We start from the raw sequence: 18724 nt of genomic DNA, 5'->3' as shown, positions 1-18724 counted from the left end.
TGACTCAGAGCAGCAAATAATAGAATGTTTTCCCTCATATTTTTGTAGTTCAGGATGCTTTAAATGTTGCTACGCTGTGTAGTTGCTGCTTAAACTTCTCAGCCTCCAAAAAATGACTCTTACTTTCCAAAAACATTTTGGACAATTGAAGAATATCATAGTCCTGGCCACCACTTAGGCTGCCTGGTTCTTGTGAGGATTGTAGTCTGAGAGTATATTTAGCTTATTCATAGGCAAAACGTTTGGACTACAATGCCTGTGAGAAAATATTTAGCTTGCCATAGATTTGGGCTATGCTACTGTAAGGGAAAAATAAACAAATAACAACTAAGTATATCTTTCAAGGCCTAGCTTTAGTCTCCTCTAGACAAAAGAATCAACAAGACACTTGCAACAGTGCCATCTGGTGACTCCCATACAGTCAGCCCTAATAACAGGATTCATTTGCAATAGTTGTAAGTTTGTAGCACAAAAGATACTCTCAATAATTAGGAATGTCTTAATTCTCATTTTAACCAGTAAAACCAAATGAATTTCCATAGTTGGATACTGTCTGGGGTCAGGGAAGTGCTCTGGCTACTTTCTGTATTTATAAACAGCAGTCAAAAGAGTAAGACATGCGAAATTATAGAAAATAAAAATATTAAAATTTTACATCATACGTTAATTTACACATACTTGGAACTACAAAGAAGCTAGTTATGTACAGTTGAGGAAAATAGTGGGGTGAAGGAAAACTTAAGCAAAAGATCTTTAGTGTTATATATTTAAAGATCTGGAGAAATATGATAAATCTTGAATTAGCACTAATATTGTACCATTCTTTTGAAAGGGCAACTGTGATGACCCAGGTAACCTAAGGCCAGTAAGCATCACAAGAAACCCAGGGAAAATTAATGGAAAAGCTAATAAGCTGATGTGGGATTCAATTAATACAAAATCAAAGGAATGAATGTAATTAATGACGGTCAACATGGTTTTGTAGAAAATAGGTCTTGTTAAATAAAACTTACTTCATTCTTTTATGGGATTATTAATTTGGTTTATAATCAAGTCACCACTCTATCTGTAACTGCATACTTCTGGACTTTTGTAGGGAGTTTTGACTTTAGAAAGCCTGACAGCCTTTGTTTTTTTTAATGGCCTAAACAATCTCAGTAAAAACTCCCTTCACAGGATTCAGAGATGGCTAAATCTTCCAAAATACAGTTTCCAAAAGCAAAGACATTGTTAAGACTTGATTTAAATAAGGATAGGACATATACATAAGCACATGCTATGGTCATATTATATAATGCAAGAGCACACACAAGCAGGAGCACCCATTCTGATTTTAGCAGGGTACTACAAGGTTCAGTAGCTACTTTGTCATTGATAACCTGGAACTAAATAAAATTGTTGCTGATACAGTTTGTAGATTACACAAAACCTGGCAGAGTGGTAAATGTAAAGACAAGACAGACAGAAAGAGGGATTTTCAACTGTTCAGTAGGGGGGACCAATTCTAATTAAATCCATTTTAATGCAGCCACATGAAAAGCTAAACAACTGGGAACAAGCTGGGCCATGCTTGAAAAGTGGAGGACCATGTTCTGCAAAACAGTAACTCCAGAAAGGACTTAAGGGATGGCCGAGAAAGCATAATTCAAAGGGAATCCTGAGTGTGATACTGGAGCAAAACAGTGAATTGGGTAGACTGATCTTATCTCCACACACAGCACAGGTGAGATGATTGCTATCAGGCAGAAGGGAAGGCAAAAAACCCCACAGGCTGCAGAGAAGACCAGAACGAGCACTGGAGAGAAGAAAAATGCTTTACAGAAAGGAAAATCCTTTCAGCTTATCAAAAAGAAGATGGAGTGGTGACTTGATTATAATAGCTCCCCTCAGGAGAAAATCCCACAGACTAAAGGGTTCTTTAGTTAAGAAGGAAAAAGCATAACAAGCAGCTGTGTACTGAGCTCAAGCCAGGTAAATTAAAACAAGAAACAAGGCACACAAAGTTTAATAGTGGAGATGATTAACTATGGAACAAACCAAAAAAGGAAGCAGTGGATACACTATCTCTATTAATGTCTTCAACACAAGAATAAATGTCTTTTTGGATATGCTTTATCTAAACACAAGTTATTGAACTCAATAGAGAGGCTGTTGGGTGAAATTCAAAGGCTTGTGAAATACAGGAAGTCAGAGTAGATGATCTAATAGGGATATTTGCAAAGACTAATCTTAGCCTCAGGATACTAGTCTCCTCGGGTTACCTCTTCAGTCAATAGCGAGTTTCCTTTAGAGAGCAATTCAGAGACGAAGAGTAACTTTAGTGCTCCGATTTGCCCCTCTCCACTGAGAGTTTGCCTCTCTCCACTGGCTGCAGAGAAAACCAGAGGTTTGAGGATGGTTGAAATCATCTGTGTTTTTCACTAAAATACTACCACTCTGTATAAAATTACAATATTATTAAATATTTGGGGAAGGGCTTAGTGGGGGAACTGTGGGGAGGATGGGGACAGGGAGGGGGACAGCTCTTTTTTCACTAATTAACCCTTGATAACCTAATCTGATTATGCTGGGAGCTACAACTTGTCTCTGAGAGATTACCATCTATGGTGAGAGGTTGAAGATTAACATGGCACTTCTTTCTCACCCCCTTAAATATCCTACTTTAGGAAATCTCCATCCTTCCTCCATTCCCCTTTCATTTTGGAGACCACAGACAAGCAACAGATCCAGAAACATATTTGGTGGACAGAAATGAGCTCCTGGACAGAGGGCAGGTGGGAGAATTCATCCTGCCTCTACTTTCTCTTTTCACTACTGGAAATGGTAGGAGTTGTCTTAATTCTTACCTAATCTAATAAATGTGGCTATTTATTTGGTATTTATTCTAACATATTTATTTTAAACTGTGATGCTACTATGGTATTGGTACATCCAGTGGTATACCCTCACCAAGGATGCATATCCTCCTACACTACAGTTAGTCTATGTGCCACCCTTATCTCGACTGTGCCTTGTCTTAAACGTAGATTGCTGACTAACTTCCAGAAAGTATATAAACACCAAAAGGGAAAAGTTAAAGTGGCTATGAACTACAGAGGGTTGCAGAACTTCCTTCAGTGCAGTTTCTAAGACAGTTAGTGTACATTTTATTACTCTGAATGAAATGAAAAAGATGCCACTACAAATTTGCTATGCTGAAAACTCTGTTGCGGCTATTTTACTACTGGTATATCCCATTTGAGTAAAAGTTAAATGCATTAAAAAAAATGTTAAGTGCTTAAACCTCAGTTCTCTCTTTTGTGAGCCAAAGTCATGCAATCAATAGCACGCTTTTTTATTCTTCCTTCTAGTTTTAAATTATTTCAAAAAATAAATCAAAAGGTTAAATTGCACCAATCCTTCATTAAACTGGAAATTGATTCCAAAATACTATTTATTAGAATCCATGCAAAACTAACAGAGAGGTATTTTACAAAGCTGCAGCAGCGGTTGCAAATGTTTGTCTGCCATCTAGTGGAATATGCAACAGTTTTCAGTAAAATTTATATTTATCTTCCTGCTTTCTGTTTTACAAATATTGGAAGTTCTTAAAAAAAAAAAATGCAGAAGTAAGCATGAAAAGCATGAAGGATAATGGTACCCTTCTCATAAAATTCTTAAACAACAAATCTTAATTGCTGCAAAGATAAAATTGTCCCCTTTGTGGATACAAAGGTCTGTAACACAAATCGGGTTGTGTCAGCTGATTATCTGAGAAGCTGGGATGATAGAAAAAGACAAATATGTTGAAAACAGGGCAAAGCTCTGTTTCTTCTTCTGCCTGAGATTTTTTCCTAGAGGTTTTTTTGCCAAACCTAAGCCTATAAACAGACACCAAATGTGACTCGGATACCTACTATTTGACACAGCACAGGACAGTAATAATAAAAAGCATACACATGCCAATACATTGGATACCTATACTGCACACTATAATGCTCTGAAGGTATTTTAGGGATACATAAATACAGAAGTTTGTGCACCAGGACACGGAGCAGGTTTGGCCATGTAGAATATTTTGCGACTCCAGTCTTTCTGATCGTTGTGCACATGTTAGGACCAATGGAAATAATTCTATCAAAACTGTTTCCAGGAGAAAAAGGAGTGACCAAGAAAACTCTTTATTGAATAGTGCCTGATTATCTTGGGGAAATATTGTAGAAATGACTGCTGAAAAATTGGAAAACATTGAAGTCTGACCCCCTCTAATGAGAGAATTAAAATTGAGGGGAGAGGAGAGAGGAAAATGGTGAATTGTGGCAGATGTAGTTGGCAGAAAACCCAGCTCACCGAAGAAAAATGGGAGCACAAGATGAAGAATGACAAATTATAGTAACACTATACTGAATGAAAATCTTTGGAGCCTTAGAAAAATTATTTTCATTTTTTATTTTAATTATTGTTAGTTTTTAATATTTTGATGAAGGAAAACAACCTATTTTACCTAGAGCGCCCTCCCATGGGAAAGTTAAAAGGATCTGTCCAAACAAAATCATGTCTTTATGTGCTCCATTAGGTCACAGTTAAGATGAACAATGTCCTATCCACTGTTGGTTCATGATCTGTATTGCTGTTTCATTAACATCAGTAAAACTTCACAGGGTGCAAGTCAATGATGACTTTGGCCCAACACATCTAAAAATGGAACAGCTACTGCAAAGTCATCAAACCAGATCAGACAGACAGCCACTGACTGACAAAGACTGGCAGCTTTATTACTGATGTCGTTCTTAACAGTGAAATGCAAGATACCACGCTAAAAATATAGGCCAGATTATCAGTCTGTGTATATGCCATAGATATTTTTCTGCTTTCAATGTGAGTGCAGTCATCACAGCATGTAGGAATAAATAGTTGTGCATGAACCTGAGTTGTTCCTATGCCTGAGATTGGTTTCACCCGAACAGTGAAGCTAAACAAAACATTCATTTTTGAATTAGAAAAGCACTTATCTGAAAAGAGCCTGAGTTTTACTTCAGCCTGTATCCCTGTATATACAACGTCCTATACAATTCAGGCTGTATCCTGAATTCTCCCTAAGAGAATAGCGAGGCTTTTTATATGTCCTAGAAAATGTTTGTCCAGATATTTTTGTTTATATCTTTACTTCAAAATGTGTGAGACCGGTATATGATTCTCCTTTAAATCACACATTAAATCTTATGTATGCCAGAGTACTGTATTTGCAAGCGATTAATATTTTTTCCTTAACATTGTTCTTGCAGCATTTCTATTTCATAAAGTCTTGACCTTTACGTGTAAAGTGCGTATTATTGTAACATCTTGGGTTTTTCACAGCTGTAAATCATAAATGGTCAATAACCACCTGCTGCTCACAATACACTTTGAGTTCAATGCAAGTTCGCTGGTCACAGGAATGAGACTATTTCTTCATCCTTGATTAGCTGTCCCCTCCCAAAATTATAATTCTTCCTGTTCACCATCACCTGCCCCTATAAACTGGCTTGGGAACAAAACCAGAGGGCACACCAAGCAGCTTTCTAAGGCGGCAAGAAGAAATGTCACGAGGACCTAGGGATGGACCTCCTTCCAGGAGCCTAGGGAAGCGGGACGGAGGACAGCTGACTACTCGGCTCCTCAAGGAGCATCCTCACAAGCTGCGCCAACAAGCAGCGATGGCAGAGGGGGTCGGCGGCCTCATTGTCTTACCACTGCCAGCTTCGAGGCCAAAAAACCACTGGAACAGTCTAAAACGTTTTAGCATGGCCACCCCAGGCTTGCCTCTGGCACCGGTTCCCCTGGCGGGGCCTGGCCACGTCTGCCTGGCCGGGGCGGCGGGACGGGCCCGGGCTGCCAGGCCCTGCCCTGAGGGACCTCGGGGGGCCCTGCCACCCTCAGGCAGCCCCAGCCCGGGCAGCTCCCCGGCACAGCTTCAGCACTGCTGAGAGTGGTGAATAAACCATCCCACCCGGTTCAAAGAAGTCCGTTGTTAAAGGGACTGAACCTGTGGGGAGGGAGTCGGGCAATATAAACCACCTCTTAACCCTAGTCTCTCTTCCCTGTATCTCCTGTCCATTAAATAGGAAGACAACTCTCACCTGTTGGTATCTTCAAACGTACCAATTTTGGATCTGGTGTACAAATAAGATAATCGAGTAAAATCAAGCTGGGATGTCCCTCGGCCTCCTCACCCTCCCGTGGCCTCCCTCCCCGCTCGGGGTCCTCCCGGCTGCTCCCCTGGGAAGCACAGCATGGCGAACCGCCGCCTCCTCCGCTCCCACATTTTCCTCCTCCTTCACTGAACGATACATGCGAGCGCTGAACTCCCACTCGCCCACGTAATGACACCATTGGGCTCCTTCAGAGGTTCATTTTCATGAACTGGCCTCTTCCTACACGTAAGAATCGGAGGTGAGACGATAGGAATATTTATAAAGTGATAATAAAAGTGCCTAGACTCAGTATATTCCAGATTGCCTGTTCAGATAATTAATAGTTGTGTTGTTTGGGGTTTTTTTATCAGGTAACATTTAAATGTCCCGGAAACCAGGCTTCCATTTATCTTAATGACAGAAACATCACTGATATTCATCTTAAATATTCCTAATTTTCTTCACGTTACTTTTACTTAGAGCTGTTTTATACTGCCCTTCATGGATGCTGCAGTCAGAAGGAACTCCTACAGCCAGCGTGCCCGACACCCTGCAGAGAGGTATTGTAGACTTTTCCCCAAAGACTGGGTTAAAACCTGTCTTTTAGAAGTATTCTTGATTTCATTTTAACAACATCAAGCAGTAGCCCATCTGCCACTTCCCTAGTATGCTATGCCAAAGTTTGCTTACCTTCACACCTGGGAAGTTGCACCTTAGTTTTAAGGTATGATTTGTCTAGTATCAGCTACTGGATCTGGTATGTTTTCTCTGTCAGGTTAAAAAGATACAGCCACAAGACTTCCTCCTATGTTCAAGGACATACCCATGGTCATTATGTCTCTCCTCAACTTCTCTTTGAGAACCTGCACACTCCTGAGTTCTTTCAGACCTCATCAGGCTTGTTCTCCAGTCCCGAAACAGTTTTATGGCTTTCATTTAAATTATCCTTGTGTCTCTACAACTTTCTCAAAGTATAAACAGTGAGCCTGGAAGCAGTAACCAGAAAGTACTATGGTTTTACTTCACCATTTCTACTTGATAAACCTATTTTCTGTATCTAACAGGAACTCTTCCTACAATTTCACAAAATCATCACAGTAAAGTAGCTGTATATGATGCTTCAAAAATCCTTCTCAATGTACCATTTTTCAAGAACTGAGATTTTGGTTTTTACATATTTAAAGGTTGGGTTTTTTTCAAATCTCACTCCCAAGGTAACAAGACAGCAAAAGAGGTAACAACACAGCACATGTGTTTTAACTGAAAATTGTCCTGCATAAATTGAAGTGTACTATGTCATCATCTCGCATGTAAACCCATAAATAACAAAAAAATTAGCCCACTGACATTTTTACCAAACCATGTTCAAATGGAACTCAGTATACTATTTTTTGTCTTTCATTCTTTGCTGATAGAAATCCCAAGTTCACTGGTTCACTGTTTGCTAGTGTTGATGTTAGGTGACTGGTCTTCAAGTGTCTGTTACCACCCTTGCTCTTTTAAAGGTTGAAATTACTTTGGCACACCTTTCATTCTTTGGAATTCTGTTTTCCAAACTTTAATTAAATGTAATGGTTCAATGTAAATGTATGGTTCAGAGTTGTATCTCCACTACTAAAGGCATACCTAAGTCCTTAGCTCAGATAATGCATAGTAATGTAAAGCCCCACTGTTCAGCATTACTTCTCTTTAAAGCAGGTTGTCTACAGCCATACTACATAGCATTTTGTCATGGGTCACTGCTGATTCTTTGGTTATTGTATTTTTTTTGTGCTTTTTCTTTTAATTTAAAGTATATTCAAATAACGAGGGCTGCAGGGTTTCTATAGCATGAAACTATAAGCATGCAAAAGTAGACAGGAGCGCTTGAAGGTGAAAAGTGTTGAGGAAGAATGGAAGGACCCAACCTGGTACAGCCTGCTGGAAGCAGTCCCTGAAGTAAAGTGTGCCCGCAACAGCATTCAAGTTTATCTCAGAGGGAACTAGTTGATTGAATCAAGAAGTGAGTCTAAGATTGAACCAGTATTTGCACAGCTGGTGACTAGCACATGGGAAAGAACATTAGCTGACAAATATACATGTGCTTTTCATGGATACAGATCTATTAGGTCAAGTGTCTTGGCCTGATCATCATCCAGCTTTTTTTTTTTTTTTTAAAACAGATTTTTTTGGTTAACAATTTCATAAGAAACAAAAACTCCCTAATGTTAAGATGGAGACTTCAGGATCATGTGTTTGTCATATTTTCTAATACTCTACAATCTCCTGTAAAGTTATTTTCTGACTCAAGTTTATATTTCTAAAATGTATACAGTTACAAATGTCAGGGATCCCAATAGTTATCTAGAATGCCATGCTCTCTGCAGGACTGGATTCATGATTGTGCTTAAGTTCTCACAGCTGTGCTATATGTGACACCAAACATACAGTTTCTTTCTTACACTAAGTGGTAGGCAGGACTGCATTTTATTCACAGTCACTGAAAAGGAATGGGAATGAACAGTCAGTTCCTGCCACAGGTCACCCGTGGCACTCTGCAGAGTCTTTGCTAGGTCATGTGCTGCTTGACCTATTCATAATTAACCTCAAAGAGGGGACAAAGCAACAAAATTTGCTAATGATAAAGTTAGTGAGGGTAGTAAGACTACTGGCAAAGTGTGAAAAACTACAGAAAGACATGTAAGACTGATTAGGAAACAGAATGGCAGATGCAATTCAGCATAGATAAATAAAAAATGATACACATGGAGATAAACAACTGTAGTTTCACAAATGAAACAAGAGGCTCTGAGCTTATCACTACCACTCAAGAATGAGATGCTGCAGTCAAGATAAATAATGCCATGAAAACAGCTCAGTGCTCAGTTCAAATTAAAAAAGCAAGTCAAGTATTAGGAATTACTAGGAAAGGAATAAAGAACAAAAAAGTAAACAAACAAGCCAGTACTTAACTACATGTCTAATGCTGCATGCAGTTTTGGCTCCCCTCTCAGAAAATAATATATGAGACCCAGAAAAGTTTCAAAGAACAATAAATACAGAAGCTATTCCATGCCTTTGGTCAGCCAAGGAATATTTTAACTAATGCATTTCAGTTTAGAAGAAGAAATTTAAAGGTGAATGTTATATATCTGAAGAACCATGACTGGCACAAGCATGGCAGGTAAAAGTTTACTGTGCAGGGAACATTAAATTACGCTAGTAAAAATCAGGTTCAAAATAAACAAGAAGTGGCAGTTCTTTATGCAACAGACATCAACTGATAAAGGCTGCTGTTATTCAGGAAGCATATATAGTCCAAGGGAAACTGAACAAGTACTGGAAAAAGCAGCATTGGGGATTACTAAATAGACAAACCATATGATGTTCAGGAAAGCCTGGAATAGAAGACACATGGAAGCTAGGAGAACACAGAAGGAAAAGAACCAAATGTGCTTGCATTGTTCTTATCCTTCCTCAAGCAGCTGCTTTTGACTACAAAAGAGGCTATTGTGTTAGAAAAACCTTTGGTCAGGACCTGTACAGCTATTCCTATGTTTATCTTTTCAAGAGTTCCAAGAGCATGTAAGTAAGGAGCACGGAGGAAAAGCACATGCTGTTTGCTTGGCTTCTTACAGTTAAATCTAGTAGAAGGTGGTGTGGGTTACAAACGCAGCCAAGGCTTCTCAGCCATTAACGCCAAGTCTGAGTGCTCACATTCACATAGTAGGGATGCTAATAAAGTGACAGACTTATTTTACAGCACAGAAACATTTCCAGTATGAAACTTCCTACTAGAGGGATTTTCTTTTTTTCTTACCAGGAGGAAGAAAAAATATTTTTTGTATTTGTTCTGGATGGTACCCCAAATCAAAAGCAATCAAGAGTTCTGTTAGACCAATTCCTAAGCACATTTGTTCCACACAGTATTTTGAAAGAAACTTTGCCAAGTACACTGAGGAAAAGTATACAGACTTTCTAGGTAACCACAGATCTGCCAGTTTTAAGAAACATGTCCTCCTTGCTTTCAGCCCAGATATGTTAAACACTCAACCTTAAGGTTTGCATTTCATTTAAGTATAACCAATGTTACCATTTAGATCCATGTAATAATGAAAATGATGCATTTTTAGTGTTACATACATTAAATTGGGGTTTTGAATGTCAAAAAACATGCCCTGCTTCTATAATTCTGCATGACAAATGGTCTACCAGCAAATGTCTAAGTGCATAAAAACAGTAAGCTTATTGATGGTAAAATGGTAGGTGGAACTTCCTGGACAGATCAAGAATTACATATAAATTGTTCTCTTATTGCATTTGCAAGCTCGTTTTAAGCATTTCAAGGACATAGAATCAAAACTGAAATCAAGCTAATAAGTTAGAAAAAACCCTGGAAATATATAAATGCAAAGTAATCAATAGAGTGACATTCAAGGGAAGTCATCAGAATTCCTGTATTGCCCAAAGATCTGGCAATGGATGAAAAGGAAAAGCACCAGCAGAAACAAGCACTCTAATAAGGTTTCACAATTATTTTAGGCATATTTGCTAGCTTACCAAAAACTTTCAGAGTTTAAGTTTCACAGCTGAGACCTCACAGACTTAGATGTGACTCCTGAAAACAGCAAGAATGCTCCCCAGTCTTTTCTCATTTCTGACATGTAGCACTCAGTCTAGATAAAATTAAGTAAAAGAGCTAACTGTCAATTTGTATTGTTCTGACCTGGTGTTTTCACCATGTTTTACTGACTTTTCAGATTTCCTAGGATGAATTCCAATGCTGATATCTTTTCATACTAGGGATACCTTAATGTTTTCAAAAAACATTATACACAGTATTCAAAAGTTGTAAATCTGAAGTTACAACACCAATTTACAAAGGATTTTAAGTGTTTGTGAGTGCACAAAATGATACCACTTAAAAGTCCCCCAGCTTGGTTATCCAGAAGTTTTCACAGCATCCTCCTGGAATGATTTTCTGGCCAGGCTAATTGGAAATAATGGTAAGTGATTCAGTGTAATGTAACTATTTTTCCTATTCTCTCTGCCAGCAATATGAAGTATTTAGCCTCCTTTATTGCGTTTTGTAGAGCTATGACCTAGAGTGCATATGATGTAAACTCTTCAAGTAGAAAGAACTTTTTTTTATCTGCACAAATACAATGTTTGGCTTAACTAAGATTCCAGGTTTATTTCCAAATGTGCTCCACCCTATTAACCTTGGAGGTTACTTTAGGTCCCATTAACAGTACACCTTGAAACAATGCTAACAAAAAATTGAAAAAGCTTAAAGAGCAGCAGATTAAGAGTACACAAGAAACCATTTTCTTATGAAGTAGAATTCCTGGGTGCAAGGATATTTACTGGAAAGTAACATGATAAACAGTTTACTGTATATACTATAAACACTTGTTTTGGCATCGGTGAAGACTCCTAGTGCTGAATGAGAAGACATTCCTATACCAAATGACTTTTTAAGACTCACTGATTCCCATTAACCAAACCCGATGCTTCTCATAAGCTTTGACTATGAAGCAACAATATAGCCTTAATATTTTTAGGTCTAGTAGTCAGAACAAATGTAACAAACATAGCATCTGAACTCTGTAAAATATTCCATGCAATCTACAATTTAAATTTACATACATTTCTGCATGGATAACTGAAGTTCCTTTGTAACCCAAGTTAAAAACACTTTTTCCAGCAATTTGAATCAAAAGGACCATTCATTACCTTCATTATCAAAAGTGCTTTATTTCTTACTTTCAGACTGAGACTTAAGTCACTACCCTTACTCAAAATAAAATCAGGATGGGCTTCATGCCTATCTAGTCCATAAAGCAAAACTAAAATTGTACATGTATTTTTTCATCAAAGCAAGAGCTAAAACCCAAGATATATTCACACTTCTAAAAGATGCATTAACAAGCTGTACTCATTATAACAATACTCATTGCTACACACTAGTAGGTTCAGCAAGTGTGCAGTATCTCACATGGTTTAAAAAATACTGGATGCCAAAGAAAAGCAACTGTACTATATTCACAAATAGTTCACAAAAATACCAAGTAATGAGCTTATGGGTGAACTTATCTTATTAAAATTTTTTTCAAAGCTATTCTATACATCATCCTTTTCAAGAAGATTACAGAAATATTCTGAAACCTTTGCACACACACTTATTTCACTTTTTTTCTGAATAGTGGCAATATTCAAAGCCTCTGTTAACTTGGCATTCTTCTCACACAGAAATCTTCTCCCATGTCAGCCTGTCATATTTTCAGCAGCCTAGAAACAGAAAAAAATTTATTGCAAGTCAAAGGTAGACACCATGTAGATTAAATTTAATCTTTTCCTGTAACTATTTTATTTTACCTAGAGAACTTAAAAGTCTAAAAATAAGCTACTAAGGAAAATTTTAAGATGTGTAGTGCTATTCTTCAATCAATACTTTTTATTTTTTTAAATAATGCTGTCAACTGCCATTAGCCTTTAACATGGCCATTTCTGTTTGCTTGTGTTAAACTGTGTATCCTGTATCTGAGCAGCTTGTACCCTGTGCATTTTACCCTAACGCTTTCAAGAAGTGCTCAAACGCAGGAATTTTTTTTCCTTTGGAGTTTACTTCTTTATACAATTTATAGTAATTATTACTAGTGTAATTGGTTTTGCTGGCAAGGTTTTGGTAGTGGGGGGGGTTACAGGGGTGGCTTCTGTAAGAAGTTGCTGGAAGTTTCCCCTGTGTTCAAGAGGGAGCCAATACCAGCCAGCTCTAAGATGGACCCGCCGCCGGCCAAGGCCGAGCCAATCAGCGATAGCGGTAACGCCTCTGTGATAACATTTTTAAGAAGGAAAAAAGTTGGGATAGGCAGATTCGGCAGCTGGAGAGAGGAGTGAGAACATGTAAGAGAAACAACTCTGCGGACACCAAGGTCAGTGAAGAAGGAGGGGGAGGAGATGCTCCAGGCGCCGGAGCACACTCCTACAGATAAATTATTGACACAAAACTTAGAAAAATGACACTATCATAACTGCATAAATGACACTGCCAATTATTCGATCAAGGTAATCGGGAAGTATATTTATTACTGAATAACTCAACCCAGCCAACAAGGTACAATTGTTAAGAGACTGACCCTGACAGATTTTAATCCAGTTACGGGACAAACAGTCAAAGGATAGCAATGGGAATGATAAACCAGTAAAAGCAAAGGAAGAAGTAAAACAGCCCTCAATTACTTATATACACATAGTTAAACACATATGTATGCACACATTTAAGCATGTACACACATATAAAATATGCGTGAACATAAGTATAGAAAAAATTTAAGTTAAAAATGAAGTAAAAATTTTGAAAACTGGTGAAAAATAGCCCCGAGTAGCATCCATCTAGAAAAAAATCTGTAAGTTAAATTTTCTAAGAATCAGAATGCAGTCTTCCAGAACAGAGGTAGGCAGGCCAGATATAGGTTTCCCCTCCACCTCCCCAGAAATAAACAAATATAAGATACAGATCATGTTTAGGTAGACAGTGAAAAATGAAAATCCTTTAAAAGGCAAGTGAAGATTTTTTTCTGAACCATAGTTACCCTCTCTACTAGCTAAACCGGTAAATGCTAAATTATCAAAAGCCCTATATATACACACATCATGAAATCCCCTCTTGTTTGTCTTTGGAGAGATTCAAAGCACAAGTTAATGTGGTAAAAACAATACATGAAGATTACATTAGCAAACCACATGTACCCGTTTACAAGTACTGCTGCATAGTATTAGGCCTGAGGTTGTAGAAATGAGGTGATTGGGTTAAAGGAGAAAGTAGCAATCTCTTTGTGATATGATGCGGGTAAGGGGGCAAATGGTGGCAACAAATGCCCAGAATAAAAAAATCTGTGGGTTTTGGTGGTTGTTTCTTTTCTTTCAGAAGAGTTAATCTAATTATTTCTGAAAAGATTTTATTCGTACCATTTCTCACTTCATGTTCCATCCAGTTGTATTCATTGCCTTTTCTATGGAACAGTTTAATTTCCTTGATTTAAAAATGAGTCACACCTTAAAGTACAATTTACAAATTGAAGTATAGCAAGTTGAACATGCCTGACACTTAAAAACAAATTTATAAGCTTTTTAAGCAAAAGCATTACCTTTAGAGCTTCTGTAGCCTTACGCAGTTCTTTAATAACAGATGATAAAGCTTCTGGGTTTATCCCCTGTTCACAAAGCCTCACACAAATAGACAACGTCTCCATATCCAAGCCAGTGTTTAATATTCTTGAAATCTCAAACAGAACTGCAACAGAAAAGATGAAAGCACTTTAGTCCCTATAGACTATGAAATTTCAATGATCGAAAAAGTTGTTCATCAACATTTAATTTCTACAGTAGAGTCTGTGAACATGGCAGTTGTGGAAAGCTCTTGCAGTATGAACCTCAACAACAGCATTCATGTTCAGCTTTCCAGCATAAGCTAGAAGCCACAGCTTCTAACATAAATACCATGCTTTTCTGGTTCAACAGGCTTAATACTGGATAATGGATTTTGAAAAATAAAAAAATAAGTGAAGAATTCAATAATTAACATGCTTGCTAATTACGTAAAAGGTAGGCTATAAGAATAATCCATGCTTTTGAACTCCAGATACTGACAAAGTCATAGAATCATAGAATCGTTTAGGTTGGAAAAGACCATTAAGATCATTGAGTCCAACCATTAACCTAGCACTGCCAAGTCCACCACTAAACCATGTCCCTAAGCACCACATCTACACATCTTTTAAATACCACCAGGGATGGTGATTCAACCACTTCCTGGGCAGCCTGCTCCAATGCTTGACAACCCTTTTGGTGAAGAAATTTTTCCTAATATTCAATCTAAACCTCCCCTGGCGCAACTTGAGGCTGTTTCTCCCAAGTAACAAGCAACAGGACGAGAGGAAGAGACCAGCACCCACCTCACTGCAACCTCCTTTCAGGTAGTTGTAGAGAGCGATAAGGTCTCCCCTCAGCCTCCTTTTCTCCAGACTAAACTACCCCAGTTCCCTCAGCCGCTCCTCATAAGAATTGTGCTCTAGACCCCTCACCAGCTTCGTTGCCCTTCTCTGGACACACTCCAGCACCTCAGTGTCTTTTCTGTAGTGAGGAGCCCAAAACTGAACACAGTATTCAACCTCACCAGTGCTGAGTACAGGGGGACGATCACTTCTCTAGTCCTGCTGGCCACACTACTTCTGATACAAGCCAGGATGCTATTGGCCTTCTTGGCCACCTGGGCACACTGCTGGCTCATATTCAACCAGCTGTCAACCAGCACCCCCAGGTCTTTTTCTGCTGGGCAGCTTTCCAGCCACTCTTGCTCACATCAGTAGCGCTCCATGGGGTGGTTGTTGTTACCCAAGTGCAGGAGCCAGCACTTGGCCTTGTTGAACCTCATACAATTGGCCTCGGCCCATTGATCCAGCCTGTCCAGATCCCTCTGTAGAACCTGCCTACCTTGAAGCAGATCAACACTCCCACCCAACTTGGTGTCATCTACAGACTTACTGAGGGTGCACTTGATTCCCTTGCCCAGATGTATTGGGTCTGGCTGAGATGGAGTTAATAGTCCCCATAGCAGCCCTCATAGAACTGTGCTCTGCATTAGTAGCTAGAAAGGTGTTGGTAACACACCAGTGTTTTGGCTACTGCTGAGCAGCGCTGGCACAGCATCAAGGCTGTCTCCCCAACATTTTTGCCCCCTCAATGGCAGGCTGGGGCAGGGCAAGATCTTGGGAGGGGACATAACCAGGACAGCTGACCTAAACTAACCAAACAGATATTCCATACCATATGATGTCAGCTCAGATATAAAAGCTAAGTAAAGGGAGACGGAAGGGGAGGCATTTTTGTCTTCCAGAGCAACCACCATGCGTACTGAAGCCCTGCTTCCCAGGAAGTGGCCAGACATCACCTGCTGATGGGAAGTAGAGAATAATATCATTTGTTTTTCTTTGCTTTCACGCGCGACCTTTGCTTTCACTTTATTAAACTGTCCTTATCTTGACCCACGAGCCTTTTGTTATATTTTCTCCCCCCTGTCCAGCTAAGAAGGGGGAGTGATAGAGCGGCTTTGGTGGGCACCTGGCACCCAGCCAGGGTCAACCCACCACACCAGATCATCGGTAAAGTTATTAAACAGAACTGGCCCCAAAACTGAGCCTTGAAGAACACCACTTGTGACCAGCTGCCAACTAGATTTAACCCCATTCACCACAACTCTTTGGGCTCAGCCATCCAGCCAGTTTTTCATCCAGTGAAGAGTACACCTGTCCAAGCCATGGGCAGCCAGTTTTTCCAGGCGAATGCTGGAGAGTGTCCTGCTAAAATGAACAGGAAGCACATTCTTAAAGCTTTCACAGGGAACGTCAGGAGTTTTCTAGCCACCTCCTTCCATAACTAAACCTAGCTTTAGGTCTAACACTAACACTGGTGTAAGGATAAGCAATGCTATTCAATTTTTACATGACCCGAATCAAGAGCAGTGCCACGTCAGTATGAAACCTTTTGCAGAAGAAGATTCCAGTTAGCTTTGTGTAGAAATAAAGATCTCTCTCTCTCTCTCTTTCCCCTTCCAAACCTTCACCGGAAGGCCCCTTTTCTTTGATTCTCATAAACAGTTTGTTATATATGTAACAGAACAACTCACTGAGATTTTATTTCTGGTGGCTACAGTAGTCTCCACCCTGAGGTTAAACCTCTAGCAACACAGGTTGATTATGAACAGATGTTATTCACACTGTTTCTGTAATCAAACCTGCCCCAAACTAGAAGAAAGTGAAGTAGAAGGTCCTTCTCACCATGTAAAACCAGCATGGCAAGTGACTACTGTCCACTTGAGAGCTATGAGAATATTCTACTTTGGTATACCAAAGACATACTGCAGCCAGATCAAGTGTATGTTTAAGTTAATGGAAATTTGTTTTCTTCTAAAAACACCTGACCTCAGAAGAGATTAAACTATGAATGTCTATCCTAAATAAAATATACACATTTTTACACAGGAAGCCTGGGCTCCTAAATCTGAAGGCTAATAAACTTTCCATAGCAGTTCCCAAAAGCCTTAGTTTGTCTTTAAATCCACATATCGTCCCTCCCGTCTAAAACATTCATGCAGAAGTGGAGAGAAGGCAGATGTCCAATACAGTTATGAGAACTTAGAATCGCTGTCCTTCCCAAACAAATCTGTCCATCTGTACAGAATGGTCTTATCCTCTTGAAGCATCAGAGCAGCCATAATAATCCTGCTAGTCCTGCCCTGCCTCCAGCAGCAGGTCAGAGTGGGTAGATCAGTGGCTGAAACACTAATTTTTACAACAGTCCAACTCATGAAGGTCTTTGCTAAGGAATCCTTACATAACAGTAGCTGTAAATATAATACAAGGGAAGATCATGAGAAAATAACAAACACAAAGCGATACCGCCCTGAACACTCTCCCTAGCCTCTAGTCCCTCATTAGGGCATTTCCAGAGAAAGTCTTCATATTTAACAACCCTCAGTGGATTTCTGGGCAGCTTTCCACTCTGCCTGAAATCCATATAATCTTATGGCATAGCCATTCCATGGAATTCCACAGTGTCACACTACACATTGCTAAGAAACACCTCCTGAACCTACCAGCTTTGAATCCTTAGTTAGGCTGGAAGAGAAAGGGAAGACCCGATCTTTACGCACCCTGCTCGCATTTCTCATGGCTTCTAAATCTCAGAAATATTTCCCACTACTCCTAGTGCCACTTCACTCGCATTCCCCGTCCCATAACAGCACCAGGTTTTTTGTATCAGAAACTACTCTAATTCTGTAACACTAACTGCCCTTCTCAAAACCTTTTCACTGCGTTTTTTTGGTTTTTTTTTTTTTTTTTAGTAATTTACTTCGGTTTTCTGACACGAGCTGTCTACAGGAACAAGATACTGGGGTTCAGATCGGTTCAGGCGCTGCCACTCACAGTGCCACAGGCTTGGTCCTTCCTCTCCCTTCCATGCACTTTCTTCCCCCCAGTTTAAATCCAAGATGCGCACAGCCAGGTGACGTTACCGCGCAGTAGCCATCTCAAATAACGAGAAAGAATAGCAAACGTATACATTTATAAACATTAACCCCCAACGTTATTCTAAATTACCTAACAGCTAACTAAAAAGCCCCAGAAGAGTCACGCGAGGTCCAGAGACACTCGCACTACGCGGACACCCGAGGCGTTTGGGACACCACGCGTGACGTGAAGCAAACCAGAAATCGCCCCGCGCCGAATCCCTCGGCAGCTGCATAACCGCAACCCTCCTCGCACCAGAGCCGCCCGCGGCGACGCAGAGCCGGCTCACGGGCCGCGCAGCTCTGCGGAGAGGGCCGACGGCAGGAGCGCCTGCGGCGAGAGCCGCTCGGAGCGGCCGACCCGGGGCCGCCGCCCCCAGACCGACCACCCACCGTCCATCGTCTCCCGCACCGCGTTGAGGCTGGCGGCGTTGCTCGCCATGGCGACCCCGCGCCGCCCCTCACCTCCCACCCGGAAGAGGAACGAGCCCCCCCCCCCCAACGCCGTTCAAATACTCCCGCC

The 18724-nt window shown here is 40.0% G+C and overlaps 1 protein-coding gene across 1 annotated transcript; it reads right to left on the bottom strand.

The window, feature by feature from the left end:
- Positions 1-11299: 11299 nt before the first annotated feature.
- Positions 11300-18723, bottom strand: MZT1 (mitotic spindle organizing protein 1). Its single transcript, XM_030036521.1, has 3 exons — positions 18595-18723; positions 14282-14427; positions 11300-12422 (listed from the first exon to the last, which is right to left on the bottom strand). Exons 1-3 carry the CDS (start codon positions 18641-18643, stop codon positions 12399-12401), a joined length of 219 nt encoding a protein of 72 aa, XP_029892381.1. The 5' UTR covers positions 18644-18723; the 3' UTR covers positions 11300-12398.
- Position 18724: the final 1 nt, after the last annotated feature.

Source organism: Aquila chrysaetos, chromosome 14 (genome assembly GCF_900496995.4).
Source record: "Aquila chrysaetos chrysaetos chromosome 14, bAquChr1.4, whole genome shotgun sequence".
NCBI lineage: Eukaryota > Metazoa > Chordata > Aves > Accipitriformes > Accipitridae > Aquila > Aquila chrysaetos.
This window is presented reverse-complemented; position numbering and strand designations above follow the sequence as displayed.

Bases quoted from the DNA above. Each gene is read 5' to 3' on its own strand.
- MZT1 (XM_030036521.1), bottom strand. From the start codon at position 18,643: ATGGCGAGCAACGCCGCCAGCCTCAACGCGGTGCGGGAGACGATGGAC. The intron at 14,428-18,594 runs GTGGGTGGTCGG...TTTCTGTTGCAG, and splicing joins GGTGCGGGAGACGATGGACG to TTCTGTTTGAGATTTCAAGA. The intron at 12,423-14,281 runs GTAATGCTTTTG...TTCTGTTTCTAG, and splicing joins AGGCTACAGAAGCTCTAAAG to GCTGCTGAAAATATGACAGG.